The sequence below is a fragment of the Dermacentor andersoni genome, chromosome 11 (assembly GCF_023375885.2).
Source record: "Dermacentor andersoni chromosome 11, qqDerAnde1_hic_scaffold, whole genome shotgun sequence".
Classification (NCBI taxonomy): domain Eukaryota; kingdom Metazoa; phylum Arthropoda; class Arachnida; order Ixodida; family Ixodidae; genus Dermacentor; species Dermacentor andersoni.
This window is the reverse complement of record NC_092824.1, coordinates 62,709,951-62,722,829: the sequence shown is the minus strand read 5'-3', so window position 1 is coordinate 62,722,829 and position 12,879 is coordinate 62,709,951. Positions and strand designations below refer to the sequence as shown.

Below are 12,879 nucleotides of genomic sequence, written 5' to 3'. Positions count from 1 at the left end.
TGACCTCCACGGAGCCCTTGGGTTCAAGATAAAACATGTCCACAATAAAGAATAGCTAAAGGCGGTTGGAGGTTTGATGGCAGAAATTAGGGGGGCTACAAATAACGGGGACGTACAAAAACGAAGTTCCCAATAATCGCTCAGAAAGCTCGTTGCTGGGTATTTTCGTTCTTCTTCATTCTCTCTCTTTTTTTTTTTTTTTTTTTTTTTTGCGGAGAAGCTATTCAGGGCTACTTTCCCCACTATCGTGTTCGCGTGTACACAAAAAAAAATCACGAAGGCAGTGCAACACCTGGCCAACCCGCGGCGGGGGTGAAGCAGGCGTTAAGCACTCCGCATACGGGGGCCGATCCGGAAGATAGTGAAATGGCGGGCCGACCCACGGCGGAGGTGCAGTTCGCCATTAAGGGGCCCAGGTACACGGTATCGCTGGTCATCCGTCTTCACAGAGTGAAAGGGCACTGAACTTTTTCTGTAAAAAATAATATAGCCGGGACATTCGGCGAAGAAAGAAAAAGACGTCGGTGGCGCCAGCCACCACCCCATTTCAAAGGAGGTACTCGTAGCATCCTTCCATCCATCCGGTCAGGCATACGTTAAAGACATAGTTATGTATACTAGATACATATATTTTAAGGAAGATAGAAAAAGGTTGACGAGACATTAAATACTAGGCTGATAAGTGTCTATAGATTACTTGGTTGGCTCAGGCAGGCTTGGTGACCATTCACCACTGCCAGGTTTCGAAGGTGATGCTAAAGAATCAGCATCAAAAGCTGACACGGTCGCGCTGCTAAGCAAGGTTTGAGACTTTCTGTCGCCACACCCACACAGAGAGCGTGCCGTGTGCAATCATCGTCGCCGCTGAACTCTATATAGACTGCGCAACTACGAAACACACCGTGGCAATACGAAGCTACCATATTGGCGACACTTCAAAATATTTTATTCGGGGCGTACCCACTGTAGCACGTACAGTCGCGGACAGAATATTATGGACCATGAAATCTGAGAAAAAGCTGAATATCTCCGCAACCTCACAACGCAATCTGGTATTTGCATTTTGGACCTCGACTAGAATATGCTAAAAACGTTGTCGTGGGCAGTTTTACTGGTTACTGCTACAGGCTGCTCGGGAATTGAACGTTTTCGGAGACCCCGTGGTCCATTTTATTCTGTCCGCGACTGTAACTATCGGGCATGAAGAAAGAGCTAGTGTCGTATGGTGTCGACAAGGTTGTAAGCCATTTTCGAATTAGTTAGGAAGGTATCCCCAATTGTTTTTCGCCCAGCGGGAGCCCCACTTTCTCAGCTGCCCTCGGTGGTTAATCCAAGATTTTCCGTCAATGGCTCGTAAACTTTGCACCGGTTGTTTACGCAAAGCCACACGTCGCAGCAGTCAGGGTCCCTTGAGCACTGCGACGACAAACAAAGCGCAGAACGGCAACAGTGAGAATACCGCAGCAAATTTGCACATAAGGGCAGTGCATATGTTTGTACCATCATTCGTATAATGCTCGAAGAGGTCACGCAAAACAAACTTCTGCTCAAGGACAGAAAAAAAAGACTCCCAGAACTTTTCTAAACTTGCTATTCTATTCACCATGGATGTGGTCAACTTCTATTATCATTATCATAATTAACATATTTCAAGTATAGTGCAGAGCGCAGGTCCCCTACCAGAATATCCCTCTTCAGTATTTCCTGTATAGCCTATACTGCATTCCACTCCGGCAAATTTTCTATGCGACCACTCCCGGCCATTTTCCTGCGAAGGTGTTCAACAACAAATCTAAATTCCACCAGGAATTCCACAAGAAGCAACACAGAGATCATTATTTATTTCTTCTCTTCAATAAATATCTTTTTATCTTTCTCTTCGGTCGCACCCCTTAGTTCGCTGGTGTTCTGCGAGTGCGGTTCTTTCCCGCTGCCACTAATTCTCCAACTCTTAAAGACCGCCGACTATATGTACTACCCCTTATATGGCAGGTCAATGGCCTTTTTTTTCTATTAACCTTGTAATGATGCTTAATTTATCATTACGCTACGTTCAGCTTGTTCTCTCAAAATTCATATTTAGACACGCAACACTCTACACGTAGCCTACAGTAGCGTTTCGGACACGCTGGAGCAAATATTAACCTGTGAAAAAGTTCAGCAGGGAAATAAAAAATTATTTGCCATTACAGTTAGGTTATAGCTCAAATAACGATTCGTTGTTTTTCTTACGGTTGTCACTCCTCGCTACTAGAAATAAATTGAGTTGTAATTTTCTTGTGCGAAAGTGTTTGGACAATAGTGGATTACCTTAACGAGAAAACGCGGCGATGCCCGTTTGCTATCCAACCAATGCCGCTCTGTTCTCCTCTCTCAAGTTTGCGCCTTCTAAACTCCCAACCTTTCATAATGCTTCCCCTAAGAAGCGCAGATTATTGAGCAGTGAGGTTTGGCACCTTGAAGCAGACAGTGCTACCGAACGACACCTCCATAGAGTTTCTCACTATATTACCTAGAAGGAAATCTGGCATCACCTCGCTGTGGTATGCATGGGAATGCCGGTATATTGTGACTTCGGATTGGCATCCTTCCCGGAGAGCCAGGACACCTTGAAGTCGCGCCAGCAAGCACCATTTCGTCTGTCACAATGATTCATTCTCACGTGAAAAGGTCATTTAGCTTTATTTCACAAAAACATGTTTTGTTTAATAATGGAAACTTTTTATTACATGTACAATTTTATGAAATGTAGAAAGCAACAGCGGGCCGCTTAAGTTGGAGAACAGGCAAGATTCGCGCTCGCTTTGGAACAGTTTGTCGTCTGTTGTCGCTTTTCTTCGCTTGGTTATGCATTGTAGGTGACTAAACTTCATTGGATGATGTAATATGGTTGAATGAAGACCTTTTCAGAAGATGTTACTTTAAGCACTCGCTATTTCTGATAGCAGTATCCAAGTTTTAGACGAAGCTTCTTTCAAAACCAGCCAACACAAGCATCACAGATACACATACCGTCATTCCCATGACAGCACAGCGCCCCTTAGAGAAAGCTCCCATAGACGGTGGCGCCAGATTTCCTCTACGAGGTTACGAAGCCAGCAGAAGTCCGCTGATGGGTTAATGACTTTGGTTAGTTGATGTAAATGCTAGGCTGATTGTGAAAAATAAAAGTTCCATGTTTCAATCTAAAATATTACCTTTCGTTTACAGACGTAACCAGGATCCCTCACAAAATTTACCCGAGACCTTCCGGTTTCATTCCGATGTGCTTTTTAGTTGCACATCGTGTGCTTGTTTTTCTTAGCTTGCAGTGTATAATCTTTTTCTCGATCTTTGCTCATGAATTATTTGTTCAAATCCGCCCCCTACTTTTTTTTTTCTCCTCATTCTTACGCTATCCTGATTGCTTCGCTGGAGCGCATATTCTACAGGGGTCAGGGCCTAAGTCAGGCACATGCTAGCGCCTTTAGTTCTGACCCTTCTGGTTTTTTGTAAGCAAACTGTAAAACTTGTGAATAAAAAGAACAGTGCCTCTTAGAGTGATCTGTGCGGGGACAGCTGCCTCTTTAAGCACGCAAAACCCTTGCCGTCAGTGAAGGTAAAGAACCTAATTGGCTGAAGCATCTTTGCAATTTGTGTTTGAGTTGAACAGCGCGCATACCATTCTTTTGTTGTTATTCTTATGTCGGCACCGAATATAGACAGTGTCACCAGGAACCTGCGAGTCAAATATCATTCCTTTGCAGGCAGTTTTGAGGCTATAACCTCGTACAACAGATACCTCGCGTGGTTCCTGCGGCTTTCACATAGGCCTCTATATTATGTCCCGCCTATGACTTCACAGACCAGCGTGGGACAGCGACATTGGACAATTACGAATTTCGTGCACCCATGCGCCCCCCCCCCCACCCCTTAAACATTTAGCAAACGGATACCTCATCATCATCATCATCAGCCTGGTTACGCCCACTGCAGGGCAAAGGCCTCTCCCATATTTATCCAACTACCCCGGTCACGTACTAATTGTGGCCATGTTGTCCCTGCAAACTTCTTAATCTCATCCGCCCACCTAACTTTCTGCCGCCCCCTGCTACGCTTCCCTTCCCTGGGAATCCAGTCCGTAACCCTTAATGACCATCGGTTATCTTCCCTCCTCATTACATGTCCTGCCAATGCCGATTTCTTTTCCTTGATTTCAACTAAGATGTCATTAACTCGCGTTTGTTCCCTCACCCAAACTGCTCTTTTCTTATCCCTTAACGTTACACCCATCATTCTTCTTTCCATAGCTCGTTGCGTCGTCTTGAATTTAAGTAGAACCCTTTTCGTAAGCCTTCAGGTTTCTGCTCCGTACGTGAGTACTGGTAAGACACAGCTGTTATACGCTTTTCTCTTGAGGGATAATGGCAACCTGCTGTGCATGATCTGAGAATGTCTGCAAAACGCACCCCAATCCATTCTTATTCTTCTGATTATTTCAGTCTCATGATCCGGATCCGAGGTCACTACCTACCCTAAGTAGATGTATTCCCTTACCACTTCCAGTGCCTCGCTGCCTATCGTAAACTGCTGTTGTCTACCGAGACTGTTAAACATTACTTTAGTTTTCTGCAGATTAATTTTTAGACCCACCCTTCTGCTTTGCCTCTCCAGCTCAGTGAGCATGCATTGCAATTGGTCCCCTGAGTTACTAAGCAAGGCAATATCATCAGCGAATCGTAAGTTGCTAAGGTATTCTCCGTGAACTCTTATCCCCAATTCTTCCCAATCTAGGTCTTTGAATACCTCCTGTAAACACGCTGTGAATAGCATTGGAGAGATCGTATCTCCCTGCCTGACTCCTTTCTTTATTGGGATTTTGTTGCTTTCTTTATGGAGGGCTACGGTGGCTGTGGAGCCGCCATAGATATCTTTCAGTATTTTTATATACGGCTCGTCTACACCCTGATTCCGTAATGGCTCCATGACTGCTGAGGTTTCGACTGAATCAAACGCTTTCTCGCAATCAATGAAAGCTACATATTACGGTTGGTTATATTCCGCACATTTCCCTATCATCTGATTGATACTGTGAATATGGTCTATTGTTGAGTAGCCTTTACAGAATCCTGCCTTGTCCTTTGGTTGACAGAAGTTTAAGGTGTTCCTGATTCTATTTGCGATTACCTTAGTAAATACTTTGAAGGCAACGGATAGTAAGCTGATCGGTCTTTTATTTTTCAAGTCTTTGGCGTCCCCTTTCTTATGGATTAGGATTATGCTAGCGTTCTTCCAAGATTCCGGTACGCTTGAGGTCATGAGGCATTGCGTAAACAGGATGGCTAGTTCTTCTAGAACGATCTGCCCACCATCCTTCATCAAATCTACTGTTACCTGATCCTCCCAAGCTGCCTTCCTCCTTTGCATAGCTCCCAAGGCTTTCCTTACTTCTTCAGGCGTTACTTGTGGGATTTCAAATTCCTCTAGACTATTCTCTCTTCCATTGTCGTCGTGGGTGCCACTGGTACTGTATAAATCTCTATAGAATTCCTCTGCCACTTGAACTATCTCATCCATATTAGTAATGATATTGCCGGCTTTGTCTCTTAACGCATACATCTGATTCTCGCCAATTCCTATTTTCTTCTTCACTGCTTTTAAGCTTCCTCCGTTCCTGAGAGCATGTTCAATTCTATCCATATTATACTTCCTTATATCAGCTGTCTTACGCTTGTTGATTAACTTCGAAAGTTCTGCCAGTTCTATTCTAGCTGTAGGGTTAGAGGCTTTCATACATTGGCGTTTCTTGATGAGATCTTTAATCTCCTGCGATAGCTTACTGGTATCCTGTCTAACGGAGTTACCACCTACTTCTATTGCGCACTCCTTAATGATGCCCGTAAGATTGTTGTTCATTGTTTCAACACTAAGCTCCTCTTCCTGAGTTAAAGCCGAATACCTGTTTTGTAGCTTGATCCGGAATTCCTCGATTTTCCCTCTTATCGCTAACTCATTGATCGGCTTCTTATGTACCAGTTTCTTCCGTTCCCTCCTCAAGTCTAGGCTAATTAGAGTTCTTACCATCCTATGGTCACTGCAGCGCACCTTGCCGAGCACTTCCACATCTTGTATGATGCCAGGGATAGCGCAGAGTATAAAGTCTATTTCATTTCTAGTCTCGTCATTCGGGCTTCTCCACGTCCAGTTTCGGCTATCCCGCTTGCGGAATAAGGTATTCATTATCCGCATATTATTCTGTTCTGCAAAGTCTACTAATAACTCTCGCCTGTTATTCCTAGTGCCTATGCCATATTCCCCCACTGACTTGTCTGCAGCCTGCTTCTTGCCTACCTTGGCATTGAAGTCGCCCATCAGTACAGTGGCCGATACATACTGATGGTATAGTGACGGATACATGGCGGATGTTAACTCGTCCTGCCCGTCCTCTAATCGCTGCTTCGTCGCTCTTCCGTAGGTGCGTCCGACAACCGCAGCGCAAATGAAGGACACGCAAAAGAAGAGAAAAGAAAACGCAATACGCACGATATATTTACCGCTCTCATCATCATCATCATCATCATCAGCCTGGTTACGCCCACTGCAGGGCAAAGGCCTCTCCCATACTTCTCCAACTGCCCCGGTCATGTGCTAATTGTGGCCATGTTGACCCTCCAAACTTCCTAATCTCATCTGCCCACCTAACTTTCTGTCGCCCCCTGCTACGCTTCCCTTCCCTCGGAATCCAGTCCGTAACCCTTAATGACCATCGGTTATCTTCCCTCCTCATTACATGTCCTGCCCATGCCCATTTCTTTTTCTTGATTTCAACTAAGATGTCATTAATGCGCGTTTGTTCCCTCACCCAATCTGCTCTTTTCTTATCCCTTAATGTTACACCTATCATTCTTCTTTCCATAGCCCGTTGCGTCGTCCTCAATTTAAGTAGAACCCTTTTTGTAAGCCTCCAGGTTTCTGCCCCGTACGTGAGTACTGGTAAGACACAGCTGTTATAAACTTTTCTCTTGAGGGATAATGGCAACCTGCTGTTCATGATCTCAGAATGCCTGCCAAACGCACCCCAGCCCATTCTTATTCTTCTGATTATTTCACTCTCATGATCCGGATCAGCAGTCACTACCTGTCCTAAGTAGATGTATTCCCTTACCACTTCCAGTGCCTCGCTACCTATCGTAAACTGCTGTTCCCTTCCGAGACTGTTAAACATTACTTTAGTTTTCTGCAGATTAATTTTTAGTCCCACCCTTCTGCTCTGCCTCTCCAGGTCAGTGAGCATGCATTGCAGTTGGTCCCCTGAGTTACTAAGCAAGGCAATATCATCAGCGAAGCGCAAGTTACTAAGGTATTCTCCATTTACTCTTATCCCCAATTCTTCCCAATCCAAGTCTCTGAATACCTCCTGTTACCGCTCTAGTTGAGAGCAAACGTTCCGTAGAGGTAGAAGGTATGATTCGCTGTAAAGCGCTGAAGAGCTCACTATATAAGCAGACCGCGTTATTGGTGGGCGGTCCACTTACACAGGAGGTCTATACTCTCTCGTTTGTCTGCTAAGCTGAGACATCGGAACGCGCAACGAATAGCAGCACAGCAGACGATGGAGCGAGTGCTATGGCAAAGCGCTGTGATGTCCCGCTGCCACGTGACCACATTCTGCGTCACCAAACCTGCACCTCCCGGGAATCGAAACCGAAGCAGGTTCGTAGAACATCTATCGTAGTGCAGTACTACAATGTGTTAATGCTTTCATAAAATGAAATGTTTTGCTCCCCCTTCTCAACACGTCCTGACAAGTGTGAACTAACTAGTCCAGCGGCGGCAAGTAATATAGTGCTTGATTTATTCGCTCTGAGGCCCGCTAGTTAATTTTTACCAGGGTTTTCATGTCCACAACGTTGTAATAACGCAAAATATGGAAGGCGCTAATTTTCCTCTCGATAATGCTGCAAGCGTAGCAATTGAAGGCCCAGTCCGACACGGACAACACAGCCTGCGGAAATACTTTAGCTACCATCGCAACGTTGAACCATGCAATACAATGCTTACCACTTGTGATAAATTGCTGCATGGTTTCGAAAAGCCTTCCGCAGTCTTGCGCTCTCTTGGTAGCCGAGGCTCCGGTGTTGTCATCCCTCGCTTTAGAAAAGAACAAACATGAGCGTCATTTCAAAAAGTGCTGATCACAGTGGAAATGACCGTCCTGCGGGTTATAAATTTCAGGTACCGGTACTGACTATTTTCTTACTGTTTATTAGCATCGTTATTACAGCTGATTGTTCTTGCATGTTGCAGAGTGATGTGCTTCTATATCAGGTACGTACCCAGGATTTTTTTTTCGGGGGGGGGGGGGTGTAACCTTTCTGTGCAAATGAGAGGGGGGGGGTGTACCTTTACTATTACAAATATGAATAGCGCCCAGCATTCGCCATAAAAACGCGTAAACCCACAAAAGAGAAATGAAATAAGGTGTATTTTACAGGTACGCCTGTGCGATACGACTCTCCCTTACTTGGCAAACAAAGAACCACGTCAAATGGACTAGCGCAGGAAAGAAACGCAGGAATAACACTGCCAAGAACAAGTACAGAAGGGAACGTATAACATAAATATTCCTTTAGTAGAATAGAAGTTTAAGAAGCAGCAGTTGACAACAAAGGCACACGGAATGCGCGGAGTTGTGTTACTCCGTCAGCCAATCAAATAAGCAAACAAAGTCGTCGTCATACCGCCTTTTCAATATGGCGTCGTACTTGATACCTCCGGAGCGTCTGCTATTCTTCAAGAGTCTTTTCATCGGCGGAAGCAATGAGGTGTGCAACAGACATGGACAAAATGTATGGAATCTGAGCATTTCACTCTTCAAAATCTGCTGTGCAGTTTATTTCCCTGCTGAACCCGTTTTACTCATGAAACTTCACTGCCAACTGAAGTGAAACTTCACAACGAATAGTTGCAGCGAAGCGAGCATGTTATTGCAGTTCAATAATGAATTAAGCATTCGCCATTCCACTACAATAGGCGAGGGGAAAGGTATAAAATTACGCGCTAATAATTTTATTTTTGTAGGTGCCGCCTTATTTGGGTAACGGAAAAAGTTTGAAGTACGAATTATTTGCAGCCTCGTGGAGGAGCAGTGGCTGGCAGTTATGAGGGCGTGGGCGGGGCTTCATTGCAGACTTAAGTGGAAGGTTTAGCTCGGGTGCTCCTATCTAAGTATATGTAATGTAAAAGGAGAATTCGTTTTTCTCAGCAACCACTGCACCAAATTTGATAAGCTTTGTTGCATTTGAAAAAAAACTTAAACTCCAGTGACCGTTGGCTTCGAATTTTTCCTTTAGATTGTCAATGTTTTATTAAAAATTGGCAAAATCGAAAATTGTCAGAAAACGAGTCTATCAAGTTTGCAACTGTCTTTCGGCAACGAGAAATGATATCACAATTCTGTAAATTGCACCTAATCGTAAATCTAAAGCGTACAAAATTGATATGTTACACATATCTAGAAATTATGTTACATGATATGTTATGATATGTTACACTATGTTACATTATGTTACATTATGATATGTTACACAATCTAGAATCTAGAAAAAATTTCGTAAAATGGAAATACAGCTTTTGCAGAACCCTTGTATATAGCGTAACAAATTCACATAAAATATAAGATGACATATAAAATTAGTCCGCTTTGAATGGTCTAATGGATGCCGTTTACAGAAATGCGATATCTGATCTAGATGCAGAGCTATGGATTTGTAAACTTCTTGCTTCTATTCTTTTTTTCAAACTGTCGAATATTTGAAAATCTTTTTAACAAAATTCAGGCCCTAAATTGAAATTCCGCTTCCAACAGTCACTATAGTTTAGCTGTCTCTCTCAAATCCAACAAACTTTATCAAAATCGGTCCAGGAGCTATCTCAAAAAAACGTTTTTGCGTTTTTCATGTATTTGAATAGGCCGTGTCGGAGGCGGGCCGAGCTAAAGCTTCCTCTTAAGTTGTATCCGACTATAATTGCGCTTTTTGAATTAGCTCTGGAAGAAATACACGGAAATATATATTTGCGGAACAATCACAGCTCTTTTGGATCCCTCGTTTACTGCTCTAACGAGTGCCACAACCGACTCGTGTTGTTATTTGGGAAGCAACGTAACTGTGCCAGCCCGCGAGCCGCGTACAACCGCGTATGACGCAGGAAGCTGCGATTCTACACGTACTGCGCCCACCGCAGCAGGTTAGAAAAACACCTACATAAGCACAGCAGAGAAATGGCAACGTTAAGCGGCTCGAATGATAACTGTAGAAGCGTCATTCAGAACACGCGGAATTGTCCTCCATTTCCGGCGGCGTTTTCTCTACTTCCTTTTTAAATAAAAAGATGTTGATCCATAAATATTATCATAAACAACGGTTACAATTGTTAATTTTCGCTTTTCCTTCCGGTTTGGCTGTTGCCTTGGCTCTCTCCCTTAGGAGATCGCTTAATATCTCAAATCCTTGCGACTATTGTTTCCAGTTGGCAATTTTGCACGAGAAGAGCTGTAGAATTAGGGACAAACCAGACGAATTAACGGGTGACTGTCATATTGCCTATGAGTTTAAGGGTTATTGCAGGGATTGATGAGGGATGCTGTCTCGCATCATTTTATTTTCCACCTTATCTAACCCATATCACGGGTATATTGTTCCGAGGATCTGTCAGCGTCGCGGCGAGCCGTCACTCGAAGAAATAATGGAACAGAAAGAAAAGTTAAAGGCAATTGGTATTTTCTCTGGCCGCAACTCGTTCCACGTGAACACAGACCAGCTGACCACGAACTGAATCCCTTTCCTGGCCTCTGGATCAGTCTAAACGAGGAAGGTTGAATATACGAAGCAACAACGATGGGCGTGACCTTTGAATAGACGGTGACAACTAAATACATCTCGAGCTAATCGCGCGGGCACCGAATTGATGAGCAAACTGGCCAGAACATTCCAGGATAACTGCCGATAACTGCCGCCATCCAAAAGGAGTGAGAAAGGCAGCAAAATGTTGACCGCCGCCGAATAGCTGTCAAGCCTCAACATTGATTTGGCGGCGCTTTAAGAATGTGTGCGGGAAATGGTGGCGTGGGCGGGGAGGGGTATGCGTCATAACTTTAGGGGGGGGGGGGGGCTTGGGTACGTTCCTGTTCTGCATATATATATATATATATGTCTCTCTTATTTTACTACGCCTTGCCGAAGATGCTCAGAATTAAACAGTATGCGGAAAACAAGGCACGTGTACGCGAAAAAACTAGCCATGCTAGCCATCGTGATTTTGTAGATTACCTCTGGCTTGGTGCTAATTGCAAATGGCAATTTGGAAAGCAAAATATTTTTCGAAAATTGATAAGTTCGGCCCCTAAATGCGCACAAATAGGTGAGAAGAAAGGAAAAGTCGGTTTCATACCGCTTCAGCCATTGTCTTCAATGCGGGAACGAAGAAGAGGCTTCCAACAAAAGTCCACAGCAGCACTGTCATTTTCAGACCTTTTTTCATCACAGAGATATTCTGTGCACACATGAGAAAATTGTCAAAAACTGATCTGCATTTTAAATATACTCCTCATTTGCATACAAAGTAAAGGTAGGCATTTGTGTAGTTCTTGTACATATAAATCAGGCTCGTATTTCATCTTCAACTGCATTACATCATCAAAGTTTAACTTAAAGAACACCTAACATTTATTACGCAGCACTAACACGTAACATTTTCATAATCCGATCGACTTCAGCGATTCTTGACGTGCATACTCGAGATATTGTTAGTCGTCAAATATTATCTGCGATTTTTTCGAGTTAAACGATGATGTTGTTTTACTAGGGGTTTCACTATAGTAACGACGTCTGATACGAACAGCAGCCGCGACATTTGTCAAACTTGTCGAAGTGTTGGGAAAGTCACTATGCGACGTCCTCGGGCTACAAGGGTTTTTTTTTTTTTTTTTTTTTTTGGCTGCGCCGATTTTTTTATATTGCCTCTGGCACACAGAGCAATTCTAACCTTTTAGTTAAATTTGTCGATTAGGTGGCCGCTACTTCTACGAGAAATAGAAATGCTTAATTGAATGAACGTTTAGTCACACAAACGAACTTTTAAGTTAATTCGTGGCGTAGTGGTTTATATATCAGGCTTCAGTGCTAGAGGCCCCGTGTTGGAATACTGCCGTCAGACAATTTTAATAATGTTGATTTAATTATTTGTAACGCAGTTAATGCCGGAATGACGAAGTTTAGGCAAATTCGTGTGCCACCCATCATTCCCATGCGGAAAGAACTCCTCTGCTCGCACCTCCCGCAGACACTAACGACACCGTTCCCCCTGCTAATTGTATTAAACTATACGGGCACCACCGGCAATATTAGAGCTACAAGTCTAGGTCTCACGTTACAGTTGAAACCATTAGCCTCGCAAGGAAAACGTAGCGTTGCATTCTCACGACTGACCTTTCCTTCGAGCCCGCTCTGCTCCAAACTGCGCAGTGTCCTGTAGAAGTGCTGAAGTGGGAATGTACTTGACATGGTCACTATCCTAGCCCCACCACCTGTTTTCGACGCTGCTGCGGGGTTATGAAGAATGTAAAACAGACCCTCAAAGGGGCGTATGAAAAGCGAGTGGAAAATTAAACCTCCTCTAACGATACTAGCGCAATAGAAGGCGCCTCGTTTACGAGCGAACGTTATTGCATCGAACAAAAAGTTCTGCGCGACGTTTGTCTGAGGGCCTCGTTTCGCGTGCATGCTTTGTTGCCGCGTTGTATTAATTGTGCAGACTTTTCGGGCGTGTTCGCGCACCAATGTTACGGCCACCGCCTGCTGACTCGGCAGAAAGAGTAAATCCACACGTCTCTCCTTTAGA

General features: G+C 44.0%; 1 protein-coding gene across 1 annotated transcript; it reads right to left on the bottom strand.

Annotated features, from left to right (window-relative positions):
- Window positions 1-1,191: 1,191 nt before the first annotated feature.
- LOC126517500 (uncharacterized) lies at window positions 1,192-12,592 on the bottom strand. Its single transcript, XM_055064219.2, has 4 exons — window positions 12,468-12,592; window positions 11,431-11,532; window positions 8,041-8,130; window positions 1,192-1,416 (listed from the first exon to the last, which is right to left on the bottom strand). The coding sequence occupies exons 1-4, from the start codon at window positions 12,540-12,542 to the stop codon at window positions 1,309-1,311; spliced, it is 375 nt and encodes a 124-aa protein (XP_054920194.1). The 5' UTR covers window positions 12,543-12,592; the 3' UTR covers window positions 1,192-1,308.
- Window positions 12,593-12,879: the final 287 nt, after the last annotated feature.

What these genes read in the sequence shown, in the direction of transcription:
- LOC126517500 (XM_055064219.2), bottom strand. Translation starts at nt 12,542, where the DNA reads ATGTCAAGTACATTCCCACTTCAGCACTTCTACAGGACACTGCGCAGT. An exon ending in TGAAGACAATGGCTGAAGCG is followed by an intron (nt 8,131 to 11,430) that starts GTATGAAACCGA and finishes TCTTTTCTAAAG; the next exon opens with CGAGGGATGACAACACCGGA. An exon ending in GCAGCAATTTATCACAAGTG is followed by an intron (nt 1,417 to 8,040) that starts GTAAGCATTGTA and finishes TTGTCGTCGCAG; the next exon opens with TGCTCAAGGGACCCTGACTG.